Here is a 14740-nt window from a genome sequence, read left to right as displayed (position 1 = left end):
AAACCCCGCAGTTTCTTCCCACTGATCCTGGATAAACCCTAAAGTCCAAAGAGGCTGTTTACAAGACCCTGCGCCATCTGGCTCCACCCACCTCCTCAGATTCATTTTCAGCCATTCTCAGCCTCTCTCCCCAAGCTCCAGTCATGCTGGGATTCTCCTTGCTTCCTAAAATACAGAGGTGGGTACTATTGTTATTTTGCTTTTCTTCAGATGATGGATCTAAGGCACAGAGAGGTTAAGTAACTTGTTCAGGGTCACACAGCTGCAAGTGGCAGAGCCAGGATTTGAACCCGGGACGTCTGGCTTTGGAGTCCAGATGCTTAACCAGCACATCATGTTTGCTGAGGACTGTCATGGTGCAAGCTCAGTAATGATGTGGCAATAAAACCGGTCTCCACCCTCCACCAGCCACCACCCCCCTTCCACCTGGCACACCCTCCCCATCTCAGGTCAACTTCTTTTCTTTAGGGACGCCTGGTGTGGGATGGCTCCTTGGTCATCTCTTCCCCTGAGGAGCCTTAATCTCAGTGTGTGGCTAGATACACTCACCACCATGACTGAATTTAGGGTCTGTCCCCTCTACCCCCTAAGCTGCGCCAGGGCAGAGACTGGGTCTATCTTGCTTCCCACCACCCCCTCCGCCCCTCTCCTCCCAGAAGCCCTGTGCCTGGCACACAGGAGCCACGCAAGACACATCTGTGGAGCATTGGAACAAACTGGGCAGAAACCTAATCATTGGTGTCATCTCCAATTGCATGTAAAACACAAAAGGCACCAAGGCTCGTACTCTCCAGGCAGGAAGAATCTGTAGCTGTAAATGAAGAAGATTCAGCTTTCAGAAACACTTGGCAGGGAACCAGAAGCCTTTTAATGGGTGCGCTTGGGCTTCTGACACTTTGACTGCGATGTTGGCAAGGCTGAGCGGCTAAGCAAACATTATTTAACTTCTCATTTGAAGCATCGGTGTACATACACATTACTAACAACGGGGCGCTACAGGCGTTTGCGGCCTGACTGTTCTGAGCTTGCAGGACAGTCGGCACCCCTGACACCTCGCCCTGGCCCAGCTACTAAATTCCAGACATGTGACACCCCGTCGGGGGTGAGATGAGTGAAGCACTTGCCTGGAGCTCAAAATTTACTGGGACGCCAGCAAAACTCAGTAATCAAGATAAATGATAACCTAATAATAATTTAAAGGTAACATTTCTAGAAAATCAGACCAATAAAGTATGGCCAATGGAGTGGTCACTTGGTTTCATGAGTACAATTTTGTTGGAATCAGGGCTGGGATTAGTGCGAGGAGTATGGAGCAGGTAGTACAAGCAATGGGTCAGGTCATAAACGATGGGTCTTTTTTTTCTTCTTCTTTTTGGCCACGCTGTGCGGCTTGCGGGATCTTAGTTCCCTGACCAGGGACTGAACCACACCCCTGGTGGTGAAAGAGCGGAGTCCTACCCACTAGACAACCAGGGAATTCCCAAAAGATGGGTCTTTATTTACAATTTTGATATTCTGTCTACCATGGATTTCTGCATTAATTTTGATGTTGCCATATGTCGCCTTCAAATATCATTTACTTTGATTTCTGAGTTTTCTGGCACCTGCTCTTAAATGTAGTGCCCTTGGTGAGGGTCTCACTTGCTTCACCCTAGGCCTGGCTCTACCTGAAACGCCCCCGCGTTCCCTAACCACCCGCTTTGAGAAGCCCTGGGAGTCGTATAATCTTCAGCAAATATGGGTGATATCTCGATCCATGCTTTTTAAAAAAATCTGTTATTTTATTTATTTATTCATTTGGCCTTACTGCACAGCATGTGGGATCTTAGTTCCCTGACCAGGGACCAAACCTACGCCCCTTGCATTGGAAGCGCGGAGCCCTAACCACTGGACCGCCAGGGAAGTCCCAATCCTTCCCTTTCTATAGATCAGGAAACAGAGGCTGGAGAGGTCTGTGTCTCTCCCCTCACACACCTGCTGAATGGTCCTCAGACTCAAAGAACCTTCAGGCGGGACTTCCCTGGTGGCGCAGTGGTTAAGAATCCGCCTGCCAATGCAGGGGACATGGGTTCAAGCCCTGGTCTGGGAAGATCCCACATGCCGCGGAGCAACTAAGCCCGTGCGCCACAGCTACTGAGCCGGTGTGCCACAACTGCTGAAGCCCGCACAACAAGAGAAGCCACCGCAATGAGAAGCCCACGCACCACAACAAAGAGTAGCCCCTGCTCGCCGCAACTAGAGAAAGCCCGTGCACAGCAATGCAGACCCAACGCAGCCAAAAATAAATAAATTTATATATATATATAAGAAAAGAAGAACCTTCAGGCTAGAGGGGAGATCGAGATGGAAACCCGGGAGGAATAGGCAGGTCCTTTGCATCTATCTGTATGCAGTGGGTGCGTGGACCTGGCTTCAGGAGGGAGCAAACGGATGGCAAAGGGAGAAGGAAGCAGGTGAGCAGCCATGCCTGGGCCACTTGCACCCAGCCTGGCCTGACCCAGGAAAGGATCTGAGTGGCCTCCCACCCTCCAGGGGTTCCTTCAGTCCTTGGGTCAACGTCTATTAAGCACCTGCTATGTGGCAGGGATGTGTTAAGCAATGGAGACAGAGATGAAATACTCGGCCTGGCGCTGGTCTGATGGAGAATTCCCACATGAAACAAGGTGGGTGCGGGGAGGGATGCATGCAGAGGTGATGGCAGGAGAGGGGGAAGCCCACCTGGCTTAGGGAGAGGAGGGTTCTAGAGTGGCTTTCTGTGACGCAGCACGTCTCAGCTGAGACTTAAGGACTAAGGAGGACAAAGTAATAAGTAATGAGGAGGAGTAAGGAAGGGGATGAGGGTGGAAGAGGTCTCCCAGCAGGGGAGATGGCAGGTGCAAAGGCCAGGAGGCAAGCGCTTTGGAGAGTAGAATGGAGTGGGGGCTGGTGATGAAGCCCATGAAAACTACTGAAGACTGATGTTTGGCAAGGAGCGGGGGTGGGGTGGGATTGGGCTAGCAGGGAAGGCTGGAGAGTGTCCACCTCTCCTGAGCTGATGGGACCTGGTCCAGGTTACCACCAGGTGCCTTCCTCACTGGAAGAGGGAGGAGTTGAGCATAAGCTCTCTTGGGTGAGATGCTCGCTCCTGACAGCCATCAGGTACCCACTGCATGCCAGGCAGGGCCTCTGCCAGAGGCTCCCGCAAACATCCTCTCCCTTCCACCTCCAGCCTGAGCACACCCTCTCCTGGGGGAGGGAAGGGTTAAGGCTCCTTCCCTAGGCTCCTGCCATCTGATCCTGCTTCCCGCTCTGTCCTCACCTGTGGGATGGGATGGTGAGACGACGGGAGGGAACCGTAGCTGCTGCCAGCCTCCTTCAGCTCCGTACTTTAACCCTTCCCCTCCTGAGTCAAACTTGTGGTAACATCCAGGAAGCAACATCTGTGGCTTTGGCTGGGTTGCCACTTGCCACCCACCTCTAGAGGGAATCAGGGAAGGAGTTAAAGACAAAACAAAGATATAGGACAGATGTGTAGGATGTAATACTATGCAGCCAGTGAGTGAACAAGCCATTTTTGTATTTTGAAAGTAACTTTGGAAAATGCACGATACGAGTTGTAACTATCTTTTAGCTACCTACATCTTCAACATCTACATCTGTATCAGAAAAGAAGACTGCAAGGTGGAATTTCCTGGTGGTCCAGTGGTTAGGACTTGCACTGTCGGGTGCACAGGTTTGATCCCTGGTCTGGGAACTCAGATCCCACAAGCTGTAAAGCGTGGCCAAAAAAAAAAAAAAAAAAAAAGACTGCAAGGAAATTCTCCAGGAGAGGTTATCTCTGGGGGAAGGCAGTAGTGATCTCAGAGAGGCAGCAGTGAGTGGTGGCATGAAGCGAGATCTTAATTCCCTGCCCAGGAATTGAACCTGGGTAGCCTGGATGAAAACTAGGAATCCCAGCCACCACACCTGCCCTGCCCTAGGACCCTCCCCAACGTGCGTGCACAACTCTTTTTCCAAGATGGATTACAGCCCAGAGGCCTATGGGACCGCCTTAGCGTCACATATTATGGGGTGGTGCTCCCTCCTCTTTGACCCCCAAGGAGCCTTTCTGCACATGAGCAATGTTTCCCTTGCCCCAAAGATGGGAAATAGATGACCTCTTGATCTTTTAACAGGGTTTAGCCCCTCTCTGTCCCTGCCATAAAAGCGTCCAATGTCCGGTTATCTACCCTATTCTGGTTGTTTCTTTTTTTTTTTTTCCGGTTGTTTCTTATATCGAAGTGCAGGTCTTGAAATATAGACAGGAGTCTGGTCGTAAATATGTAGTCCTGGAGCCCATTTGTCTCTTGCCTCAGGAAATGTAAACAGGGGGCTGGTAATGAATGTCTGGCCTGGAGCCCATCTTCTTCTCACCCCAAGAAGTGTGAACAGGAGGCCAGTTATAAATGTCTAGCTTGGGGCCCACCTATCTCCTGCCTCAGTAAGATCATGATAGGAATATTTTATCTTCTTTTGTGTTTCTATATTGTGTACATTTTCTATAATGAATGTGTTATTGAAGAGGTGGTATAGCATAGTGACTGAAAAAGCAGACTGTCTGGGTTCAAATCCTGGCTCTCCAATTTATGTACCTTCAAGACCTTGGGACAAGCCACTTAGCCTCTCATCCTCAGTTTCCTCCTGCATACAATGGGGAGAATTAATACCTATTTATAGGGTTGTTAGGATTAAATGAGTTCATATTTGCCATGAACGTTTCATTTGCCATGAACAGGGCCTGGCACGTAGTAGGCACTATGTGTTTGTTAAATAAAAGCAAAGTTACTTTTGGAATTCCCTTGGTGGTCCAGTGGTTAAGAATCTGCCTTCTAATGCAGGGGACAGAGGTTCGACCCATGGTTGGGGAACTAAGATCCCACATGCGGTGGGGCAACTAAGCTTGCATGCCACAACTAGAGAGAAGCAATGAAAGATTCTGCAGGCCACAACTAAGACCCGACATGGCCAAATATAAATATTAAAAAAAAAATACAGATTATTCTTTAAAAAAAAGCAAAATTACTTTTATAGAATATGCAAAAAGGTCAATTTAAAAATTATCCAAGTAATACAGGAACACAGTCTTCTTGTAAGGAATAACATGGGAATTTTTTAAGTGAAATAATCCTTGGGGACAGATTAGTTTACAGCCTGTCTGGATTCACATTAAAAAAAAAAATTTTTTTTTTTTGCATTTATTTTTTGGCTGCGTTGGGTCTTCATTGCTGCACGCGGGCTTTCTCTAGTTGCAGTGAGTGGGGGCTGCTCCTTGTTGCAGTGCGCGGGCTTCTCATTGCAGTGGCTTCTCTTTTTGCGGAGCTCAGGCTCTAGGCGCGTGGGCCTCAGTAGTTGCAGCACGTGGGCTTAGTAGTTGTGGCTTGCGGGCTCTAGAGTGCAGGCTCAGTAGTTGTGGCGCACGGGCTTAGCTGCTCCGCAGCATGTGGGATCTTCCCGGACCAGGGAATCGAACTCGTATCCCCTGCATTGGCAGGCTGGTTCTTAACCACTGCGCCACCAGGGAAGTCCCTAAAAAACACATTAGTTGAGTGCTAAGGCAGGAGCAGGAAGGCATGAGAAGTGTGTGGGTGGCATTCCAGGGACAGTCCCCTCCCTGCTCTCTCCACAGTGGGGGAAAGGGCAAGGCCAGGATTCACCAATGTGGATTATCAGCACTGGCTGATCCTGCACCCCGAAGCTCCCGCTTTGATATTTTCCCCCAGGAGGCAAATTCTGAGCCAGGAACCCTGACATTTTGATTTGCTGGCCAGCCTCACTGACATGCAGGCCTACTTGCCATTTGGCTTTTTGAAATATTGGCAAGTATCTGACGACCCCCAGAACTACCATTGTGGATCCCTAGGGGCCTAGGAACTTCAAATCAGGAACTGTTTAAGAAAGCAAATGACATGCTTCTGATATGGATTTCACAGCAATGTGTGCCTGAGGGCATCACCATTCCAGCAACACACACCATGTGAAGTGTCCCTCAGAACCAGGAGGAGCTGGCGAGGGTAGACCCCCTTGTCAGCTCCCTGATGGGTAAGGACTCAGATCCACGCAGCTACACAGTTACCTTCTTAGCATATTTTTTTTTTTTTTAATATTTATTTGGTTGCACTGGGTCTTAAGTTGTGGCAGGCGGGCTCCTTAGTTACGGCTTGCCGGCTCCTTAGTTGTTGCAGGCGAAATCTTAGTTGTAGCATGCATATGGGATCTAGTTCGCTGACCAGGGATCGAACCCAGGCCCCCTGCATTGGGAGCAAGGAATCTTGTCCACTGCGCCACCAGGGAAGTCCCCTCAGCATTTCTTGACCTCAGCCCATAGATTAGAAAGTGTGCAGCCTCTTGCCCAGGAGGAACAGATTTTGGGGGCGAGGAGGCAAGATTTAAGCATTTTGGCGTGCAAGCTTTCTGTTGAACAAAGGGAAAAAGTTTAGATTTCATTCCTACCCATCCACACCAGTAGCAGCCTGTGAGGATGAAAGTGATTGGACTGGTGCTGAGCGGAGCCTCCAGGGAGGAAGATCGACATGAGCCACAGCCCAGGCTCAAGGCAGCCAAAGGGCACCCCATCCCGCGAGGCCATCAGAGTGCACCCAACACCTGCTGCGCGGCCGCCCTGCCAGGCTCCACAATGACGGCCCCCTCCCAGTGAGAAACTAGGGTCACCAATTTCTCCGAGAACAGGCCAGGCGGGGATGGAATTCAGGCACACCCTGGTTCTGGATGACATTGCCCCAGGGATTTTCTCCCCCATGACTTGTATCATTTCCTCTTCAGAGTCAATCATTAACCTTACCGAGGCCCTCACCTGAGAAGCTGCAGGAACAAGTAACTGGCTGAGGCTGGAAATGCCCAGGCTGCCTCCCCAGAGGGGCCGGGTCCCCAGTCACACTCCTGCCAGGGTCGCAGGGCAGGGGCCCAGCCCAGGCCCAGCCTCTCCTGCTGACTTCTACACACGCTGCTGGACAGGTCTGATGGCAGAGGCCTGGATGTGGACGAAGCCCCTTTGCTTTCGGGCAGTGCTACCCACGGGAGCTGAGTGCCATCCGCTTAGGGATGGGGGTGGGGAAAACAGCTTTCAGGAACACCGGGGAGGGTGCAGGGCTGTTAAGGTTTTCCCGCCCGGACAGCCTCAGTTCCACACCCTCTCCATGCTGTAAAACACCTGCTGTGTGAGAAAGTCTGCTGGGCAGCAGGGTCAGAGGCCCCAACCCCGCCTGGACCTAGGCCCTCAGCCTTTTTTTTCGGGGGGGATGGGGTCTGGGATAGTCATGGATTCCTTGGCTTAACTTCCCAGCCTCCAATTAAGCCAGTAACACAGAACACCTCTACCCCGGTGGGTCAGGTGCCAACTCTCAAGTCTGGCCAGCTGTGGGGGAGGAGCCGGAGAGAAGCCACCTGGTCCAAGCCCCGCCCATTCTCGGGCAACAAGGCCCTGGTGCTGAGTAGCCAGGACCGACCTGGAGAACCTCTGATGGGGTTTGGCAACTCAAGGGCGGGGGAGGCCGTGCATCCTGGTCAGGACCCCCCCCCCGTCACCCCGGAGGCCACAGGGCTGTCCCCAGTCCCGGGGGCTCTCCATTCTGGTTCAGAGCCCTTCTCCCGTGATGGTGAGGCCAGAGGGGTCGGCCTGTTTTCTGGGATTCCCAGGACCTCCCGGGACCACTGGGCAGGCGCCGCAGGTCAAGTCCAGGCAGCGGGTCGGGAGGCAGGTTCGCCGCCCACCCCTCAGCCACGGGCCAGGGGTCCCCGAGGGCCGCCACCCTCCCCGGCGCGCCCCTCCCAGCGGGCCAGCCAGCGCTCGAGTCCAGCTTTATTGGCCGCCGCCTACGCCTCCGGGCGCTGCTTCAGCGTGACCGAGGCGCTGCTGCTGACCATGACTGACCGCGGGGTAGAGAGGCTCCAGGAAGGCGGCCAGGAAGCGGTAGAGGAGGCTCAAGCCGCCCGCCACGCCGTACAAGGAGAGGCAGCCGGCGCCGCAGTCGAGCGCCACGCCGAGCGTGCGGTGCTGGCCGCCGTGCAGACCGTCTGCGTGTCGTTGTGCCGCACGGAGAACCTGAGCGAGTCCCACTCCAGGCACCACGAGTAGGGGCTGCGGCCCAGCAGGTAGATGATGTTGCGGCGCGGGCGGCCGCTGGGCGGGGGGCTGCGGCGGTAGGTGACGCCCAGGCACACCCACGAGTTGGACACCTCGGCCTCCCAGTAGTGGCAGCCCTCCGCCAGGCCGCGCGAGCACAGCACCTGCGGCCACTGCTTGAAGCCGCCGGGACGGGGCCGCCGCGGCGCGGGGCTCCAGGAGGGTGCCCAGGTTCAGCACCGAGTGGGCCTCCTTGAGCAGGAACAGCTCTTCACTGGCCGCGGCGGGGTCGAGGTTCAGGCTGCAATAACCTGGGGCAAGGGGGACGGGAAAGGAGGCCAGGGCCATTGGCCCCGGGCGCGGAGCGCTGGAGGCCCGGAGGGGGGAGGGGCCGAAGCCGCATGGCTTCTGCACAGAAGTCACCGAATGCTTCCACCCCCAGCTCCCAGGAGTGGCCCCTCTATACCCGCCTCTTTAAGTCTCCAACTGTGGCCCCCTGGGGGTGCTGACATAGTCCGGAGGAATGATGAGTTGGGTGCTGTCCAAAGGTCTGCCTTCCTAGAGAAGTTGAGAACCAAGAGTCCTCCTATCTGGCCCCCCACCCCGCCCCCGCAAAACCCTAACATAATCTCCTTTTTTATTTGTTCAGGACACAAGATTGAGTGGGACTGAGGGAGAGTCAAGAGCTCCTGGAGGAGGTCGCTCAGAAGGGTTCATCAAAGGCAATGCAACCTTGACCCTGGAGATCTCAGAGAAATCACCGATGATTTCTTAGAGAATCACTTGGCCCCTAGCCCAGCCTGGGAGAGGGGCTGCAGGGACATTAAATGAAAAGGGAAACTGGCTGAGGAAGAAATGGACTGGGTCATCCAAGCTGGCTTGGATAAAGTCCAGGGGAGGTCGGCAGGCACCTAGCTGAGGGCAGAGGTTGTGCCATATCAGGGCCACGGGGGGCTGCAGAGCCGGCCTCTGGGTGGTAGGTGAGGCCTTGCCCACCCATGGGGCTGGGACAGGACAGCCTTCTCCCCTTCCTATCGGGGCCCTGGAGTCACGGGCCGAGTCCTTCCGAGGTCTCCAGTCCAGAGTGCGAGGTCAGGGCAGGAGAGAGCTGGCACCTCTCTGGAGCCCTGGCCTGAATGGAGGTGGGGCTTGGTAAGTCAAGGCATCCAAGGGCCCTGTTCCTTTCCTTCCCACCCCTGGGGCTGGACCCCAGTACTGAGGACTCACACTTGAGAAGTGTTTCCCTGTCCACAGCTGCGGGCAGCACCTCACAGGAGTTCATCTTGATGCCTGGGGAAGATGGAGGGGCTTTGCTGAGGACACTTTCACAGCCCAGCATCTTTCCAGAGAGAGGCGTGGGCTTCCAGGAGGTTGAGTTACCTGGGGAAGGTGCACACAGACAGGCAGGGTTCTCTACAAGTGCCTGGAATCCCAACCACTGCCCTGTAGGGCCGTCCCACACCCAGAATGCAGGTGAGTCTCCAGGAGTCCCAGGCAACCAGGTACTAACTAACCCTTCAGGAAGAGCTGGTTGATGAAGCTGAGACCCACGTCCACCAGCCGGGTCCGGAGCTCTGCCAAGGTCTCTGGCAGCTGGAGGAAGCTCTGCTTCTCCTCACAGTTGGTGCCCATCAGGGGTTCCACGCAGGCCGGGAAGTGCTTCAGACTGGGGAACTCCTGCGTGCAGGGCGGGGCTGGCAATACCACTTGTTAGCCAGGCCCCAAGCAGATTCCAGGAACTCCTGCTTACGCCAGGGGCTTAGCGGTCCCCAGAACCATGGGGCAGGTGGAAAAGCTGCCCATGTTCAAACCTGGACATCTTTCTCCCCTCCTCCTGGTTTTCTGGACATCTTAGGTTAGGGATGTCAAAGGCCCAGCCACTGTGGCCTAGTGGAGGTTGTGATGGGCTTGGGGCAGAGGTGGGGGTAGGGTGGGGCCTTGCCTGCAGAAATTGCTGGTCGCTTCGGTTGGCGAGCAGGGTGCGGAGCCAGATGCTGTCCCCCTCCAGCTTCAGGAGCCGGTTGTGGCTCTGCTGGATGGAGCCGCCCAGCTTCCCCAGGGCGGCAGCCTCCTCTTTCTCCATGAAATCCAAGACCTTCGTCTGCATCTGTTTGATCTCCTGGATGATCTCCGAAAAGCAGGTGTTCACCTCATCCCGAGTTGTCTGGATCAATTTCTGGGGGGTGGAAGGGCGTATAGAGAGGCATCTCTGAGCCCCACGCCAGTACCGCCGTTGTCTTCTGCCTAGGCATCCCTTCTCTGTCTTCCTGGCCTCACCCCATTCCCTCCAAGCCCTGAGAGGTCCCCTCAGCCTGGGCCGGGGCTGGGGGTGGACCAACCTTACCGAGAGAAAAGCCACCTGGCCCCGGTGCTTTTGGCTGTCAGAGGTGATGATCAGCATCTGGATCTCCACGTTGGCCTGGACCTTCCGAACCTCGATCTGGGGTGAGAGGGTGGGGTGGAAGAGGAGAGAGCCACTGATTCAGAGAGGTGCCCTAGCAGAAGCCCTTCTGTAAGCAGCCCCACATCAGGCCCAGAAGAGACGCACCTCTTACATTCTTTTTTTTTAAAAAAAAGAATCCATTTTATTTATTTATTTATTTTTTGGCTGCGCTGGGTCTTCGTTGCTGCACGCGGGCTTTCTCTAGTTGCGTCGAGCAGGAGCTACTCTTCATGGCAGTGCATGGGCTTCTCATTGCGGTGGCTTCTCTTGTTGCGGAGCATGGGCTCTAGGCACACGGGCTTCAGTAGTTGTGGCTCGTGGGCTTAGTAACTCCGCGGCATGTGGGATCTTCCCGGAGAGGGGATCGATCCCGTGTCCCCTGCATTGGCAGGTGGATTCTTAACCACTATGCCACCAGGGAAGTCCTCACCTCTGACATTCTTAAGAGGTTTGAATGAGAATGAGGATGGGCAGAGCTGAAGGGTAGATGGCCCAGGGCCACCCCTCTTTTTTTTTTTTTTTTTGGCCACGTGGCATGGCATGCGAAATCTTAGTTCCCCGACCAGGGATCGAACCCGTGCCCCCTGAAATGGAACTGCGGAGTCTTAACCACTGGACCACCAGGGAATTCCCTGAGGGCCACCCCTCCGCTCCTGTTCTCTCACTCCCTGAGAGACTCTCTCCTCGTTCTTAGGTATCAGGTTCTTTGTTCCTGACAGTGATGACCATTGGGTTTCAGATCACAAGAAGCTGCTGTGGAGGGTTCAGTGACTTGAGAAGCCTGAGAGGCAGTGGGGTGAGGAGGGGCCCATCAGATACGGAGCCCTTGGCTCCCTGGGCAGCGCTGCCAGGCCCAGGCAGCATTATGTTTCCAAGTTCCACATAAGCCTTTAGTCTCACCTATTCCAGAGGTGGGCATTGTCATGTTTTACAATCTACTAGAGGACAGTGCTATTCCAAGGGCCTGTCTATGAACTGTTGCTGACCCACAACAAAAGAAGAAGCTCCTGCCAGACTGTAGATCAACGCGCTGCTTCCTTTGTTGAGAAAGTCTTGCTATGAAAAAAGCATCAGCTGAACTGAAGAGTGTGATGAGCTGGCTTACATTCCGCACAAGCTCCATTCTTGCCAGGGACCATCAACAGGTGGCTACGTTGGAATAGCACAGTTCTAGAATATACATGATAGAATGTCTAAAATATAAGTATTCCATTGTAAAATCAATACAAATACAGTAAACAAAATTTGAAAATAGAAAAAAGGGGGCTTCCCTGGTGGCACAGTTGTTAAGAATCCACCTGCCAACGCAGGAGACATGGGTTCGAGCCCTGGTCTGGGAAGATTCCCACCTGCCGCGGAGCAACTAAGCCCGTGCGCCACAACTACTGAGCCTGCACTCTAGAGCCCATGAGCCACAACTATTGAGCCTGCGTGCCACAACTACTGAAGCCTGTGTGCCCTAGAGCCCATGCTCCGCAACAAGAGAAGCCACCGCAATGAGAAGCCCGTGCACCACCATGAAGAGTAGCTCCCGCTCGACACAACTAGAGAAAGACCGCGCGCAGCAACAAAGACGCAGCACAGCCAAAAGATCAATCAATCAATCAATCAATCAATAAGAAAAAAGGAAGGGATTTGCCCAACTGAACATGACATGTTTGTATTTTGATATGTTCTCTTTCAGCCTTTCCTTTTTCTGTGCAAAAAAAATTTAAATAGGATTCATCACAAATAATTTTGGATCCTTATTCATTCAACTTGCCAGCACTTTTCATGTCCTGGCAGGACGCTCGTGACCATCTTTTTTTTTTTTTTTTTTGGCCACGCAGCGCCGCATGTGGGAGCCTCGTTCGCAGACCAGGGATGGAACCTGTGCCCCCTGCAGTGGAATTGTGGAGTGTCAACCACTGGACCGCCAGGGAAGCCCCATCGTGACCATCCTTGTAATGGCTGCATAACTTTCCTCCGAGGAAAGGTGTGCCCAGAGCTTCTGAGAGACTTTCACGTTCCAGGAGGACTCCCGAGTGCCCTGGCTCCTCCCCTCCCCCTCCCCCTCCCCTCCTTGCTGGCACGCTCCTCCTCCAGGGGGATGGTGTCGTGGTTCTTGCGCTCCTTCAGCAGGCAGGCCCCGCACATGCAGCAGCCTTCCGTGCGGCAGTACAGCCTCTGTAGCTTGCGGTGCTTCCGGCACAGCCGGCTCTTGAGGTCCCACACGGGCTCCAGCAGCTGGTGGCCCTGGAACACCTGGTCCTCGAAGTGGCTGCGCAGGTGCTTCTCGCACAGGGAGGCCATGCACTGCAGGCACGACTTGACTGACTTGAGCTTCTCTGGGGCACAGAAGTCGCAGGGCACGTCTCTGGGCCCGGCCAGGTTCTGTGAGGCCCCCAAGGCCTGGCCCTCGGCCTGGGTGAAACAGGTCACCATCTCCTCCAGGGTGACGTTCTCGCAGAGGCGAGGCCTGGAGGGGAAGCTCTCTCGGCACTGGGGGCAACAGAGCGTCTCTCCCACAGCTGCCTGGTGGTCCCAGAAGCCCTGGAGGCAGGTCCTGCAGAAGTTGTGCCCGCAGGCGGTAGTGACCCGGCTGTGGAACACCTCCAGGCAAACGGGGCAGAGGACTTGGTCCTCCAATGTGGGGAGATTGTTGCTGTCATTCATCAGGAACTGGCCTTGGGGAGGTCTTGAGGGCTGGGCAGGGGGCTGCAGGGCTGGGACTTGGTCCTGGACTGGCCCTGGGAAGATAGCGCAAAGCTGTGTGGAAGCCAAGGCAGGAGTTGAGGGGCCCTTTGAGAGATACACCAGTTCTCCTCTTGGAAGCAGCTGTCTGCCCATGGGGTACAGGGACTGTGCCATCGGTCAACCCACATGGGGGCATAAATTGGGGCTTGTGTTCTCCTTGTCCCTGTTCTAATTCCTGGATGAGAAGGTGGATGGAAGAAGTCACATCGTGACACGGGAAAGGAACCACTTCCTTGGCCCTTCAGAAGAAAGGTCAAAGCACAACTACTCACGTGAAACTCTCTGTATGTCAAGAAGAGCCAGAGGCTTGGCTGCCCTATGGAGGGAGAAAAAAGAACCCTTGGGCATTCAGGCGTAGGGGCCTTGCCCGCACTTCACCAGTGCAGGGAGGAGCCCCATCAGTCCAGTGTGCCCTCACCCCAGCCCTTTACATCTCTTGAGGTTTGATGACCACCTTCTCACCTTTCCCTTTGGCTGCTGTTTTGCGGTCTCCCCATCAAGTTGGCCCCCCTCCTCGAGACTGCCTGCAATTTTGCTCCCTGATGTCACAATTCAACCGTGACCAGCCCCAGCATTCTGCTTGTGATGTCAGCAGGGCAAAAGGTGTGCCACCGGACAGGCTGCAGTGCTGATGCGTTCTGCCCCGCCCAAGAGATTCTTTGCTCCAGAGTCTTCATCCCAGGAGGTGGAGCCACTGCTGCACCTGGGGCCCCTTGCAGTGGACTTGGTGGACTTGCATTACCAACCAGAGAGGGAAGATGGCAACTAAGTGGCAGTGGGATCTTGGGCAACTGGTTTAATCTCTCGGGACTATGGTTCTCGTGAATCAACAGGGTTGTTGTAGAAGATACTTCAAGGCTCCTTGATCTGAAGTTGAGTGATCCAAACATTATCTGATTGGTCATCCTAAAGATTGTTGCTTCCCACTGTGGTTCTGACCCTGAGAAGGAAAAAAGGGATGAATGCAGCGGAAGACTCTTATCACTGTGATAGTTTCTTGTCAGTGTTTCTGTTTCCCAGTTCTTCCAGCCTGACAGGATATATGCCTTGAAAAGTTTACAATATATCACTCTTTTACTCCAAAAAGTTAGCTTGGTTCCACTTATCGGATAGGAATGGTAAACAGAAGACATCCTTCTCTCATTTCCTTATCTCAGAGGAAACATTTTCAGCATTTTTCCATTAAGTATGATGTTTGCTGTTAAGTTTTTTGTAGATACCTGTATCAGATTCTGTAGACTCCCTTTTCTTCCTGGTTTGCTGAGAGATTTTATCTGGAATGGTTGTTGACTTTTATCTAATTCTTCTTCTGCATCATTTGAGATGATTATAAGCTTTGCCTCTTTTATTCTGCTGATGTGGTGAATTTATATTTATTGATTTTCAATTATTAAACGAAACTTGCATTCTGGAATGAACACTTCTTGGCCATAACATGCTGTGCTTTTTATATATGCTGGATT

General features: G+C 53.6%; 1 protein-coding gene across 1 annotated transcript; it reads right to left on the bottom strand.

Annotated features, from left to right (window-relative positions):
- Positions 1–7848: 7848 nt before the first annotated feature.
- Positions 7849–13774, bottom strand: LOC137755034 (E3 ubiquitin-protein ligase TRIM47-like). The gene is given in 11 exon segments (XM_068530986.1): positions 7849–7905; positions 7907–8046; positions 8049–8286; positions 8288–8409; positions 9326–9388; positions 9613–9775; positions 10041–10274; positions 10443–10537; positions 12599–13270; positions 13550–13593; positions 13740–13774. Coding segments are annotated over 11 exon segments (1863 nt in total).
- Between the last annotated feature and the right edge of the window lie 966 nt (positions 13775–14740).

Source organism: Eschrichtius robustus, chromosome 20 (assembly GCF_028021215.1).
Source record: "Eschrichtius robustus isolate mEscRob2 chromosome 20, mEscRob2.pri, whole genome shotgun sequence".
NCBI classification, from domain to species: domain Eukaryota; kingdom Metazoa; phylum Chordata; class Mammalia; order Artiodactyla; family Eschrichtiidae; genus Eschrichtius; species Eschrichtius robustus.
The sequence above is the reverse complement of the archived record's forward strand: the minus strand, read 5'-3'. Positions and strand labels throughout refer to the sequence as shown.